The 12,292-nt window shown below is 34.8% G+C and overlaps 1 protein-coding gene across 4 annotated transcripts in view; it reads right to left on the bottom strand.

The window, feature by feature from the left end:
• The window catches only part of Brd10 (bromodomain containing 10), a 94,188-nt gene that overhangs the window by 67,460 nt on the left and 14,436 nt on the right, over positions 1–12,292 (bottom strand). For 3 of the 4 annotated variants that reach the window (XM_029472439.2, XM_021151910.3, XM_029472437.2), the window contains exon 2: positions 5,036–5,236. The exons of the other annotated variant lie outside the window; for it this stretch is intronic. In XM_029472439.2, coding sequence (XP_029328299.1) covers positions 5,036–5,236 — 201 coding nt within the window. The remainder of the gene's footprint in view (positions 1–5,035; positions 5,237–12,292) is intronic. 4 annotated transcript variants of the gene reach the window in all.

The following is a 12,292-nucleotide window of genomic DNA, read 5'->3' as shown; positions in this document are numbered from 1 at the left end:
AAACTACTTACTGCTTTAATTATGGTGATTTCCAAATCAAAAGATGATTTAGTTCATACAGGTATGTGAAACAATGAATATTCAAGGATATAATTTCTGGCAATCTAAACATTAAGTTTTATAAAAAGTAGACATGAGAGGATTTTTAATACAATAAGATATCAAAACTACTAAATGATAACATATTCTAGGCTGAGTAAGATGGTGCATGCCTAAGATCTCAGCACTTGTCCCATAAGACAAAGAAATTAAAACAAAACACACACACACACACACCCCTAGATTCTAGATTCACAGATTTTATGTAAGGCGAGCCAATATGTTCTTGTAACAAATTAAAAAAAAATCATATAGCTTTTTGTTCAATAAATAAGGTCTACAAAATACATTCTTCCTTTAATGGTTCAAGGTCACCATGAGAAATAAAATGAAGTGGTCGGTATAGTGCTATGATTATTTTAGCAACCATAACTTAACTAAATCTAACTCAATTTTCTAAATCTTTGACTTATATTGATAAGGCCCTCTCTGTAACAATTAGCATAAACTGCTTGCTGTCCTGTCGGTATTTTCCTAAAGATAGCTAAGTATAAATTTACCAGCTCAGTTATACCCCCAGCCCTCAATACAGTTTAATGTGTAAAACACACTAGAATGAGTAGGGCACAGATACTGTTAAACCAATAAAGAAACAATCTCCTTTGTTAAGTAAGATAAATAAACTAGATGAAGTAAAAAACAAAAGACAAATATAGATATGAAAGATACTTGGGAAATAAACTGGCATAATCTTAGGGTGTATTCAAAATGAATGTAAGAAATATGAACATTTCTAGAATGAATCCCGGATTTCTAACCTGTACAATTCAATATATGGTAATATCATTCATCAAAAAAGGCCCTGCAGTAATGCTGAGTTGTAAGAAGTAAACCTGTACATTTGTAATTAATTTTAGATAGGAACAATTTAAAGATACTGTATCAAGTATCTTTTGTTTGCCTCTATATTTATCCCACTCTTTCTTGTATAGATTATCTACAGACAACCTCATCTTCTTGGTGCTCTTATTTCAGTCAATGGAGACCTCTGAGAACTGATCAGAAAGTATATATTTTACTCTTTTGGCTCCTTCCTTGGCTTGAGTTGAACCCTTCAATGGGAGATGTCATATTTTCAAAAGAATTTTTCATAACTCCTTCCTGAGTACCAGAAGAAACTACTCCCTCAAACAATTCCATAAAGCAGCAGGGAAGAAATGCTTCCAAATTCATTTTTACAAAGCCAGTTTACTCTGATATCAAAACTAATAAAAGGACAACAACAAAAAAGAAAACTACAGGGTGACATTCTCAATGGACGTATACACTATAGTATTTAATAAAATATTCAAACACCAAACTGATCAATTAATATGTACAACACATTTTATTTTGTGTGTATATGTTATATGCCCGAATAATTGTGAAGGCAAAGTTAATGTTGACTGTTTTCTTTTACTGGGCTCCATCGTATTTGTTGTTTTGGTTTTGTTTGTTTGTTTGATATGTCTGATACAGGGTCTCACTATGCAGTCCTTCTGTCTTTGAACTCTCTATGTAGAATAGGGTGGGCTGTAACTCATAGAGATCCACCTGTCTCTGCTTTTCAAGTGTTGGAACTAAAGGCATATGCCATTGAACCAGGCACCTCACCTCATTTTATGGAGAAAGAGTCTCTTATTGAATAAAAACATGAAATGCTAGTGGGAAAATATCCTACCTAAGTACACATTTAATGGAAGAGTTTTTTTGCTTATATCAACCCAAACAGCTGACAACAAACACTATCACTAGAGTCACTATAGTCGTTAGTATACTACAATTTTCCTTTCTTGTTTTTCTTTTTAAAAATTAAAAGCTTGTGTGTATGTGTGTGTTTGTACCTGAATGTGTGCATGCATGCGTGTGTGCAGATGTGTGCAGGGGAGTACGTGCTTAGTGTAATTAGAGATTGATATCATGTGACTTTCTCTATCACTTTCAAACTTATCTTCCTGAAACAGTGTCTCCCACTGAGCTTGGAGCTCACCAACTGCTTAGACTGACTGGGTAGCACAGCCAGGGTATCCTCCCGTTTCTGCCTCCTAGTACTGGATGTGTGCTGCCACACCCAGCTTTTTATAGAGGTAACAGGGATCAAACGCAGGTCCTAATGCTTCACCAGCAAGCACTTGACCCACTAAGCCTTCTCCTTGCCCAAATTTGGTTTTATGAGACAGGATCATACACAGACCAACACACACCATGTTGACCCTCAAACTCCCAGTGCAGCCAAGGATGGCTTGAATTCCTGATCTTCCTACCAGTTTCTTCCAAGTGCTGAGGCTACACATGCACACCACCATGCCCAGCTAATTGGTACAATAAAAGTTAATTTTCCTAATTAAAAATTACATGTATGTAGCAACATTTTACACTAGATGAAGTGTAATCTGACAGAATTAAGAAATAAAGGTCACTATACTACATAATTATAAATTTCTACATAATTACAAGTTAAAATGACTTATAATACAAAATACTATGGAGAGAAATTAGAGAGAACAATCACCAAAAACTAATCAGTAATACCTGTGCAGTATTAATCAAAATCCCCTCAGATTTTTTTTTGTATAGGAACTTATAATTATTCTAAAACTACATGGAAAAGTAAAGATCATAATACAGACAAATGTGAAAATCATAAAAAGTACAGTTGGAAGACTCACGTTATCTAATTTTAAAGCTTACAATATAAAGTTGAGTTCAAATAGTACTCAGTAACAGAGTCAAATAGTCATCAAAGTAAGCAGAAATAGCTTAAATGTATTTATATATAAGTGAATTCAGAATGACTCACAAATACTTGTTCTATTATTTCAATAAAGATGCACAAAGAATTCAGTGGAAAAATAATAGGTTGGTTTTGTTGATATTGGTAAAACTGATTACCAGTAAGAAAAAAATTAGTTTTATACTATTCTCACACTACACACAAAAGTTTAACTTCAATTATATAATAAATGTAATCATAAACTTAGAAATTTCTGGAGGAAAAAATGTCATAACCCCAGTTGTCTATAGTTTTTTTATACAGTTCACAATAAGTGTAGATTTTTAAAAAAAATCCACTGAACATCAAAGGTAAAACTTTCTTCTTGACATACAATGGAAACAGAAAGGCACGCCACAGTTTTGAAGAAGCCTCTGCCAGTCATATCTGTCTGGCAAATGACTTGCATCTTGAGTATATAAAGAATTCTTACAATTAAATAAGAAAATAAATGTGAGTTGGGTGTGGGGGTGCATGGCTTGTTCTCCTCTGTTTATTTGTGGCAAGAGTCCACATAAATTCATGTTAAGGCTGAAAGAAAACTTCTAGCTTCTCACTCTATATTCACACTTGAATGCTAAATGTTTGTCATCATCTCAATATCTTTATTTTTGGACAAATTCTGTGTTTCTTCTCATTTTTAAACTTAGTTTCTTTGCTATTCTGACTTTTCTGCAAATCACAGGGTAGTATACTATGTGACTTTGGGCAAACTACTTTATTTTCTGTGACTCAGGATACAAATTGACTATACATGTTGAGAGCTAAGTCTGGCTTAGTAAATTCCTTCTAAGTATAGTGTCATTTATGGCTGGCCTCAAACTCACAGAGGGCCACCTGCCTGAGTCCTGAGTACTAGGATTAAAGGCAAGTGATACCACACCCAGCTGTGCCCGTGCTCTACTTCTATCAAGGAAGGTATAAGGTTAGGTCTGTTAGGCCTTCTCAGAGCAAGCTCATCTCCCTCTGCTCTTGGTAACTAGTAACAGAGGCACTGTCTTCCACCAGCCTGCCATTTTTTTTTTGGTTATTCCATTCCAATCAATTTAAGCACTACTGTCAGGTTAATTTTAATTCTTTCTAAAAATCCCTATTTCCTATAGAGAAAAACTCCCTGGGGCTCTGTACAAGTGGGGGTGGGGGTGGAGATGTATCCAGACATAGTTGTGTCTGAAATGAATCACTGCTAAAAAAAAAGTTAAGATTGCTGAAAGTATCATGACTGAGTATGAACCCTACAATTAGCAAGTTACATTTATTAGTATAAGAGCAACAAAATGGTTTAAGTTGCCTTCAACTAGCACTAGCAAATCCTAATTATACCAGCAAAGATTCCTAGTACAGTGTGAGATTTGATTTGGTGTACAATCACTACTCAATTACAGAAATGAGTTTCACTTACCTCTTGGGGCTCTATTTTACTTTTGTTACAAATAAAACTTTATATAATGTCATCACTCTATGCTCCTGGGCACAAAAGGAACCCACTAATTGAGTACAAGACTCCTTCCTGAAGAGTCTAAAACAAGCAGTTAGCCAAGAAGTTAATAAATGAGGAAATGGCAGAGGTGGGTTTATGTCATTCTATTTTTCAAACTTTAATTTTTTATTTTATGTGTCTGGTTGTTTTCTGTCTGTGTATTATTATGTGTATGCCTGGTACTTTTAGAGGCCAAAAGAAGGTGTCTGATTCCCTGGAATTACAGTTAGAGAGCTGTGAGCTACCATGTAAGTCCTTGGGAATTACACACATGTCTTCCACCAGATGAGCGAGAGCTTTTATCTACTTATTGAACCGTCATTCCAGCCCCTACGCCATTCTTAAATGTCATTATTTCTACAGTTAGTAGTAATATAAAGGTGAGATTCCACTCTAAAACTACAAGTCTATATAAAAATTGCTGTCATTTTAAGTTCCCCTGAGAAGATTTCTAGAAAATTAGAAAATCTTTTCTAAAAATTATTTTTGTATAGAGTCGAAATAATTGTTTTATAATTTAAGATATACTTTAAAACAAATTTCACTGTGATCCATTAACAATTCATATTTTGTTGACAGTGCACTACTACTAAATACCGAATCCTATTAAAATGGGACCAAAACTGTGCTATTGGCATGTAATGGAGCTATTCTTTTTAAAAGTAATTCTGGTAAGTCTGAACAGTTTACATGTTAACATTTACCTTTTTTCTTCTTTTGCTCTCAGCTGTTCTTCCTGTCTCAAAACTTGAACCATTATAGATTCAAAAACTCCACTTGTCAAACCTGCCAAACTTCGAGGTGTTGACCGACGCCTTGTTGAAGGACATGCAGTTCCCTTCTCCTCCTCCAATCCATAGTAGCCTCTAGATGTAACTGCTATCGTTGTCTTTTCTCTCAAGTGCCTTGGAGAAGAATAAGTCAATTCACAAGGTCAAATCTTCTGGACAGGCAATGCACCCTTCCAACTAGTACCTCAGTACAATTTCTTTTGCTGTCCACATACAAAACATTTACTCAAACCTTTCTTTGCCATGTTTGAGTTTTATCTTTTCCATACAAGATTCTAACTCTTTCTTATAAAATCCACTGAGGGACAGTACCTCTTCTACATTTAAAAATACAAGCTTGTAGCATTCAAACTAAGGACTGAAACACTAATTGTTTAATAGACAGTTTTATTTAAAATAGTTGTCATATTGTTTATTAATGTATGAGAAAATGTACAATGATCTAAAAACATTTTGAGAAAGAAGATTTTTGATACATAAATACTTTGGGGAAATAATTAACAAGTGGGGTATTATAATAAATAGCAATTATATGGGCTGAGAATAAGGAATTATAAGGCCCAAGGAAATCAGCTGCCTAGCAATAATAGATCATGAATGGATGAAGGGTTCGTTTTAATGTGTTTTTACAAAGTGATCTAACTCATTCTGTAACATTAATTACTTATCAATACTAATGAAAGAAAATATTAATAGGAATATGAATGAACAATGTAAAACTTGACTTCTGACTGAACTGTAAAAAGAATTTATAACTCCAGAATTCCTTTTCAATCTCAATGCAAATGTGTCTTTTAAAATATTTTTCTTAATTCATTGAGATTCTGGTCTAATGCTTAAGATTAGTATCTCAGCAGTTCGCCTAACTGTTCACAAATCATCTTAAGGAATCTGAAATGACTAAAAACATTTACAGTCGCCCTAAGGGTGTGGTTCTGAGGGAGCAAATCTTATGACCCTAAGATTGATCTGACCAAAAAAAAAAAGAAAAAAGGGAAAAAAAAAGTCAGTAAGAATATATTTACCCCGGAAAAGAAAGCATTATACTGACCTTGCTAAGTTTTAAAGCCTAGTCCAACTACTGATTTTTAGGACTGTATTTATTATATAAACAGTAATTATAAAAAAAATTTAGGCCTGGTGGTGGTGGTACATGCCATTAATCCTAGCACTTAGGAAGCAGAGGTAGGCAGGTCTTTGAAACGGAGGCCAGGCTGGTCTACAGAGTGAGTTGCAGGATGGCAAGGGCTACACAGAGAAACTCTATCTCAAGCAAGCAAGCAAACAAACAAAAAATAAATAAAGTTCCAAAAAAATTCAGATAAAATCTCTCTTCTACCTTTGTAGAGTATGGCAAAGCTTCTAAAAATTTCACGTTATTTCTACAATGGCAAATTCAAGTTAGCACTTAAAGCATGTCACTCAAATACTCAAAATTACTCAAAATACTATGTAATAATTGATAAGGGATGTTCCTCCCTTGGAGTTCCTCCCACTCTTGAGTGTTCTTACTTTATTTTAATAAATCCATATTCCCTCTGTTAAGCAACCAGGCATACAAAAAAGAACTTATATGAACTAAATGTTGGCAATAGTTGTATTTCCTTGCTTTCCTAAAAACTGTCAAAAAGGTCACTGAAGCATAAACTTTTACACTATGAGATACAATTAAAGTCTGCCCTTCTTAAACAGTGCATACATTGATTTATGACTATAATTAGAATAACTTATCAATCACATTCCCTGGCATCTAGATCCCAAGAATAGATTCTACTGAATTATTGTACTAGTGGTTTTTTGTTACAAGGAGGTAAAACTAACTGATTTAGCTTTATATAGGATAAGAACATTAGTTTTCTAAGAATGGAGAATTTGAGCTAATCTCATTTGCTATTTTAGGCAGTTGTTATCTTTTAAAAAAATAATATTTTAATTTAAAAGTTTACATTCATTGTATGTTTAGAAGGGCATGCATGCCACAATATGCCTGTAGAGCTAAGAATACTGGTTTCAAGTGTCAGTACATTCTTTCTACCTTTTAACAGAATTTTACATTTATGTATTAGTGTGTGTGTGTGTTTGTGTGCATGCGCATGGAGGTCAGAGGACAACTGAAAGTTGGTTCTCTCCTTCCACATTGAGGTTTCAGGGAGTGAACTCTGGTTAGTCTTGGCAGCACAACCTTTACCTGCTGAGCCAACTCCATAGCCCAGATTACATTAATTACGAAACCTTAGAACCAATTCACCTGAGAGAACCAGGCACTTGTATATGTATTCACAAGTGTAAAAAAGGTTTTGAATAAAATAATTTAATCTACAAACATCACAAATAAATGCCATCTATAAGTATGTGTGCTGAGTATGAGTTCAATTTCTTAACCTAGATTACTAAAAATGCTTCACGACAAATTTTTTTTTTCCTTTCATTCTGTTCTATCAATACACTGCATAACACTTTTAAAAGCAACTTGGAGTATTTCATTACTTTGTTGTCTCCTCCCAACTCTTGCAGTCATACTTAGAACACATCGATGTTCTTATTATCTATAAGACCTAGTGTGACATGGTTGGTCATCATCTTCTTAATGGCATCCTTTCTGCTTTTCTAAGTCTTTGCTCTCTGCATGCCAGCCAAAGTCTCCCATTTATTCTCAAGCACACCATCATACCTGCTCCCTTAGAATCTTTGCACTCCATCCATCTTCCATTAAAATACTCTTCCCTAGATCTAGATGCTCATGTGTAGGCCACTCATTTTAACCATCTTTTAGATGCCACCAAATCTGAAAGGTTTTCTAATTGTGGTGTTTAATAACACCTCTATCACTCTGTGACCTTATACTGGTTTCTTTGTCTTTATGCTACTTATCACACAGTGTTAAATAGTATTTACTTAATAACTGTCTACATCTCACCCCTGGCAAAACTCAGGGACCTATGCAAAATAGGAGGCAGGAAGACTGTAAGAGCAATAGTTGATGGATGACTCCAAGGAAACAGCTGTCTTCCAGACACAGCAGGACTGAAGCACATATGAACTCACAGAGACTGTGGCGGGACACACAAGGCCCAAACAGGCTCAGTTCAGACAGAATCCAAGCACTGAGGAGAAAATTTAGACACTGGCTCCCACCAGCCCTAAGCAAGAACTGCAACTGGCATTTGTTATGACCTCAGAGTAGGCCCCAGGCCCAAGAATAGTTGGCCAACACAAACAAACTCAATGGTATTTTTGTTCACTTTTTGTCTTAACTTGCTTTAGGCGTTTTTTGTATTACTGATCTTTTGTGTATATATTTGGCTTCTGTTTTTATGTGGGTTTTGTGTGTGTGTTTATTGATTTTGTTTGTTTAAAAAGAAAGGGAGGGGAAAAACATAAAATTGGGGGTATAGGGAGGTGGAGAGGATTTGGGAAGAATAAAAACATGATCAAAATATACTGTATGGAAAATTTTTTTCAATTACAAAATTATCTATTGAGGCTGGAGAGATGGCTCAGTGGCTAAGAGCACTGCTGCTCTTCCAGAGGACCAGGTTCAATTCCCAGCACCCACATGGCAGTCCACAACTATCTGTGACTCCAGTTCCAGAGGATCTGACACCCTCACACAGACATACATGAAGTCAAAATGACAATAAAATTTTAAAAAGCTAATTTTAAAAACTTATATATTTTCAACCAGAAGGAAAGGCCCAGGAATATAAGGGAATTTTCTCTCATTATTGGCTATACTTTGACCCCAAACTATAGTATACATATTGCTTACATATACAAGTTTTTGTGTGTATGTACACATATGTGTATACATGCATGTTTAAACATCTTTGAAAGGATACAAACCAAGCTGTTTCACATTTTCAGTTATGACTATATTTAAAATTTTAAACTCCAATCTATGTATATTTGTGCACAGTAAGAGTCCTGATTAAACATGTTATTTGGTTTTTATTTATTAGGGAATAAAGTCCTATAAATTAAGATAAATAAATCTCCCCTCACCTCTAAACAGAAACTGTCACATGATCAAGAACCACATAAATACACTTAAATAACTCTTCCCTTAAAACAAAACCAAGCTATTTTCTTCCTGTGAGGAAAATTATTTCATAAAATCAGTATGATAGTAGTTTGAAATCAATATAATGCCAACTATACACAAAACCTTAGCAATAATTATAGCTGACTCACTGAGTTTTTACTATCATTTCCATTGTTTTTTTCTTTTAAAACATAAAATGTCTATGCTAATACATTCTGAATTTCAGAATTCAGAGACTAAATTCTATTTACAATGACTAAAACAAGTAATAACAAGAAGCAAACTGATGTTAAGTAATAAAATATACTTTCTATTTACTTGATAAACAGACACAGATACCTATTAAAAACAGATTTATAAATGCCTCCATTATTGAGGGTTTTTTTTTAATATTACTAAACAGCAGTGTGAATGCCATTAGTACTACAACTATGTGTATGGAAGTACAGCTCAAAAGTAGAGAATATATTTAGCATACACAAGGCCCTGGGTTCAATTCTATGCATGTATACACACACACACACACACACACACACACACACACGGGGGGGGGGGGGGGAGAGAACACGCACACACTCAAAAGTTTCACTTTGTTAACTCATTCATTAAAAAAAAAATGTTAAAACATAGCTATAACTATTATCCAGGGTTGTATAGTAAGAAAGGACATGTAAAAGACAGTGAGTGTTGTTTAATCCAGGGACTATTTACAAATGTGCAGGCAAGGCTAAGAGAAACTAGGAAGAGATGAAGTGTTGCTGGGTCCTCCATAACAAGGAGTTATTCCCACTCTAAGCCTAAAAGAGGAAGAGCAGGGAATGGGGAGTAGCTATTAGACCAAGAAACTTATAATCAAAGAAGAGCCACGCAACGCCTGAACATTTACTCACAACCTGAAGGCCAGCAAAGAGGAAGATGTTAAAATAAATACTCCTACCTCTTGGTCCTCCTGTCAGTGCCTTCCGTTGGCTGAACCCAATCAGAAGTCAGGGGACAAGGCAGACCAGTTGATGCAGTCCTTAGAAATCAGCCTCCTGGGGCACAGAGCAGAGTATACAAGGGTGGAGAGAATACATTTGGAGAAGCGTATGATGACTAACAGCAAAGCACAACCTGAGTATTAGTTTTCAAGAACAACTGAATGAAATTAGAAAAGAAAGAAATTTTACTAGGGACTTCAACAAAAACTTGGGCATATTTTATAGATAAGCAATATATAGTCATTGCAGCTGGTGTGTACTTCTTCCATCTAAATGGATGCATATTTACGAGTTCTGAGCTGCACTAATCACTAAAACCAAGTATCCAAATAAACCTAGCATAAAAGATGTTTCAAATATCTCAACCCAATTATTAAACCAAACCTTGACAAACAAATCACAATGCTCTCATAAAAGATAAGTTTTGTACTATTAATGCTTGGAGAAATGCTTACTTGCAATTTATAAATACAAACAAGCTACAGCTCACACACTAGTTTTCCCCCTCTTTCAAAGATCACCTTATAAAAATTTAGAAACCTGACAACTTCTTGGTGAAACCAATCATTTGGTACAAATAATATACACTAATTTTTTTTTTTTAAAGTTTGGAGACTACTGCTTTCATCTTTAAGCTACTTGATAGCCAAGATTTTTTTCAGAAAACAAAACAATTCTGTAAGAAAGTAGTAATCACAACTACTCCCTATTTTCTTCTGTTCCTTCCCTGTTGTCCCCATCACGACTTTTACTTCCCTTGAAATTCTCAGCTCACCCAGAAAACTAGGATCTCGCCTTGCTTTCATTTGTTCTAACAGGACTCAGCTTCTTCTCATTAGTCGTAAGTAAGCTGGAGCTCAAAATGCATTAACACATTTCTTCTCTCCCTTGACCAAATTTCCCATGCATTTAACTTCTTTTAAATCTTAGCCTAAAGTCCCTCTGCTCATATATTTCTACTACTAAGCATTACTATCAAAATCAAAGCCTTGTTGTTTATTTTTTAGTTATTAAAAAAAAATGGGTTCAACCTAGACAAAGACTACTCTTTGAAAGTAGTTAACATCCTCTCTTGGTCCCCATAACAGCCACTTCTAACGCCCTCATTAGGTAAAAGCTTCACCTAGCACCCGCTATAACTCAGAAAGGAAGTTCTTCAGTAAGATATACAATCATCTCTACTTTTGAAAAACTATAACTATCTGAATTTAGACATGTGTCAATGTTCAAGTGAAAAATTTCTCTGATCCAAAACCAACTGTTATACAGGTTTTCAATATCCATATTTCATGAATTCTCCTGAGCACTCCTTTAGCATAAAATCATGTCCAAATCTGATTAAAAGCAGCCACTCCCCTTGGAAATTGAACCTAAATTGCTAATCCTTTGATTCACGCTGCAGTCTAACATGGCAACTGCCTGCACATACTCCACTGAATCATTCTTCCCAATCTTCTTGCTAGGAAATTAAAGGGAGACTTCCCAGGTCTTACTTTACTCAAGTTCCCTAGCATCTAGTCACTCTTTTCTCAAGACCATTAACTGTAACTTAACACAATTAAGACTTTTTAGGATAGGAAAGTAGAGAGGTAATATCCATTCAAATTCAATCAGACATCTACTAAACAATAAAGATTCAGCGATGAACGTAACGACAATTTGTGTATATGGAATAAAAAGTATAAATATCAAAGATGATTGATATATACTGGCTGAAACAATGAGAAAATACCAACAAAAACCTAAAAAAAATGCTGAGAGTCAGAATGGAAAACTAAGATTTGAGTTAGAAATAGTTAATACTTTTGAGGTAGCAGTTATTTTAATTAGAAAAGTTCTGCAGGGAAGTTGTGTCGCACACCTTTAATCTCAGCACTCTGAAGTCAGAGACAGGTAGATCTCTGAGTTTGAGGCCGGTCTGGTTTACAGAATGAGTTTCTGGACAGCCAGGGCTACACAGAGAAACCCTGTCTCTATAAAAACCAAAAAGAAAAAAAGAAGTTCTATGGACAGAAATAAGTTATTTTTTAAACGAAAGGGAGGACTTAAAATACTGACCTGGAAATCTTTTGGTAAGTAAAGTCATGGGAAGTGAGTAATGTTATCTAGAAGAATAAATGCAGAAATAGTAGTTCTAAAGGTGCAATT

The sequence above is a fragment of the Mus caroli genome, unplaced genomic scaffold (genome assembly GCF_978045245.1).
Source record: "Mus caroli unplaced genomic scaffold, Mus_caroli_1 scaffold_20, whole genome shotgun sequence".
In the NCBI taxonomy this organism is placed as follows: domain Eukaryota; kingdom Metazoa; phylum Chordata; class Mammalia; order Rodentia; family Muridae; genus Mus; species Mus caroli.
Note: the sequence above shows the minus strand (reverse complement) of the source record. Positions and strands in the feature narration are given on the sequence as shown.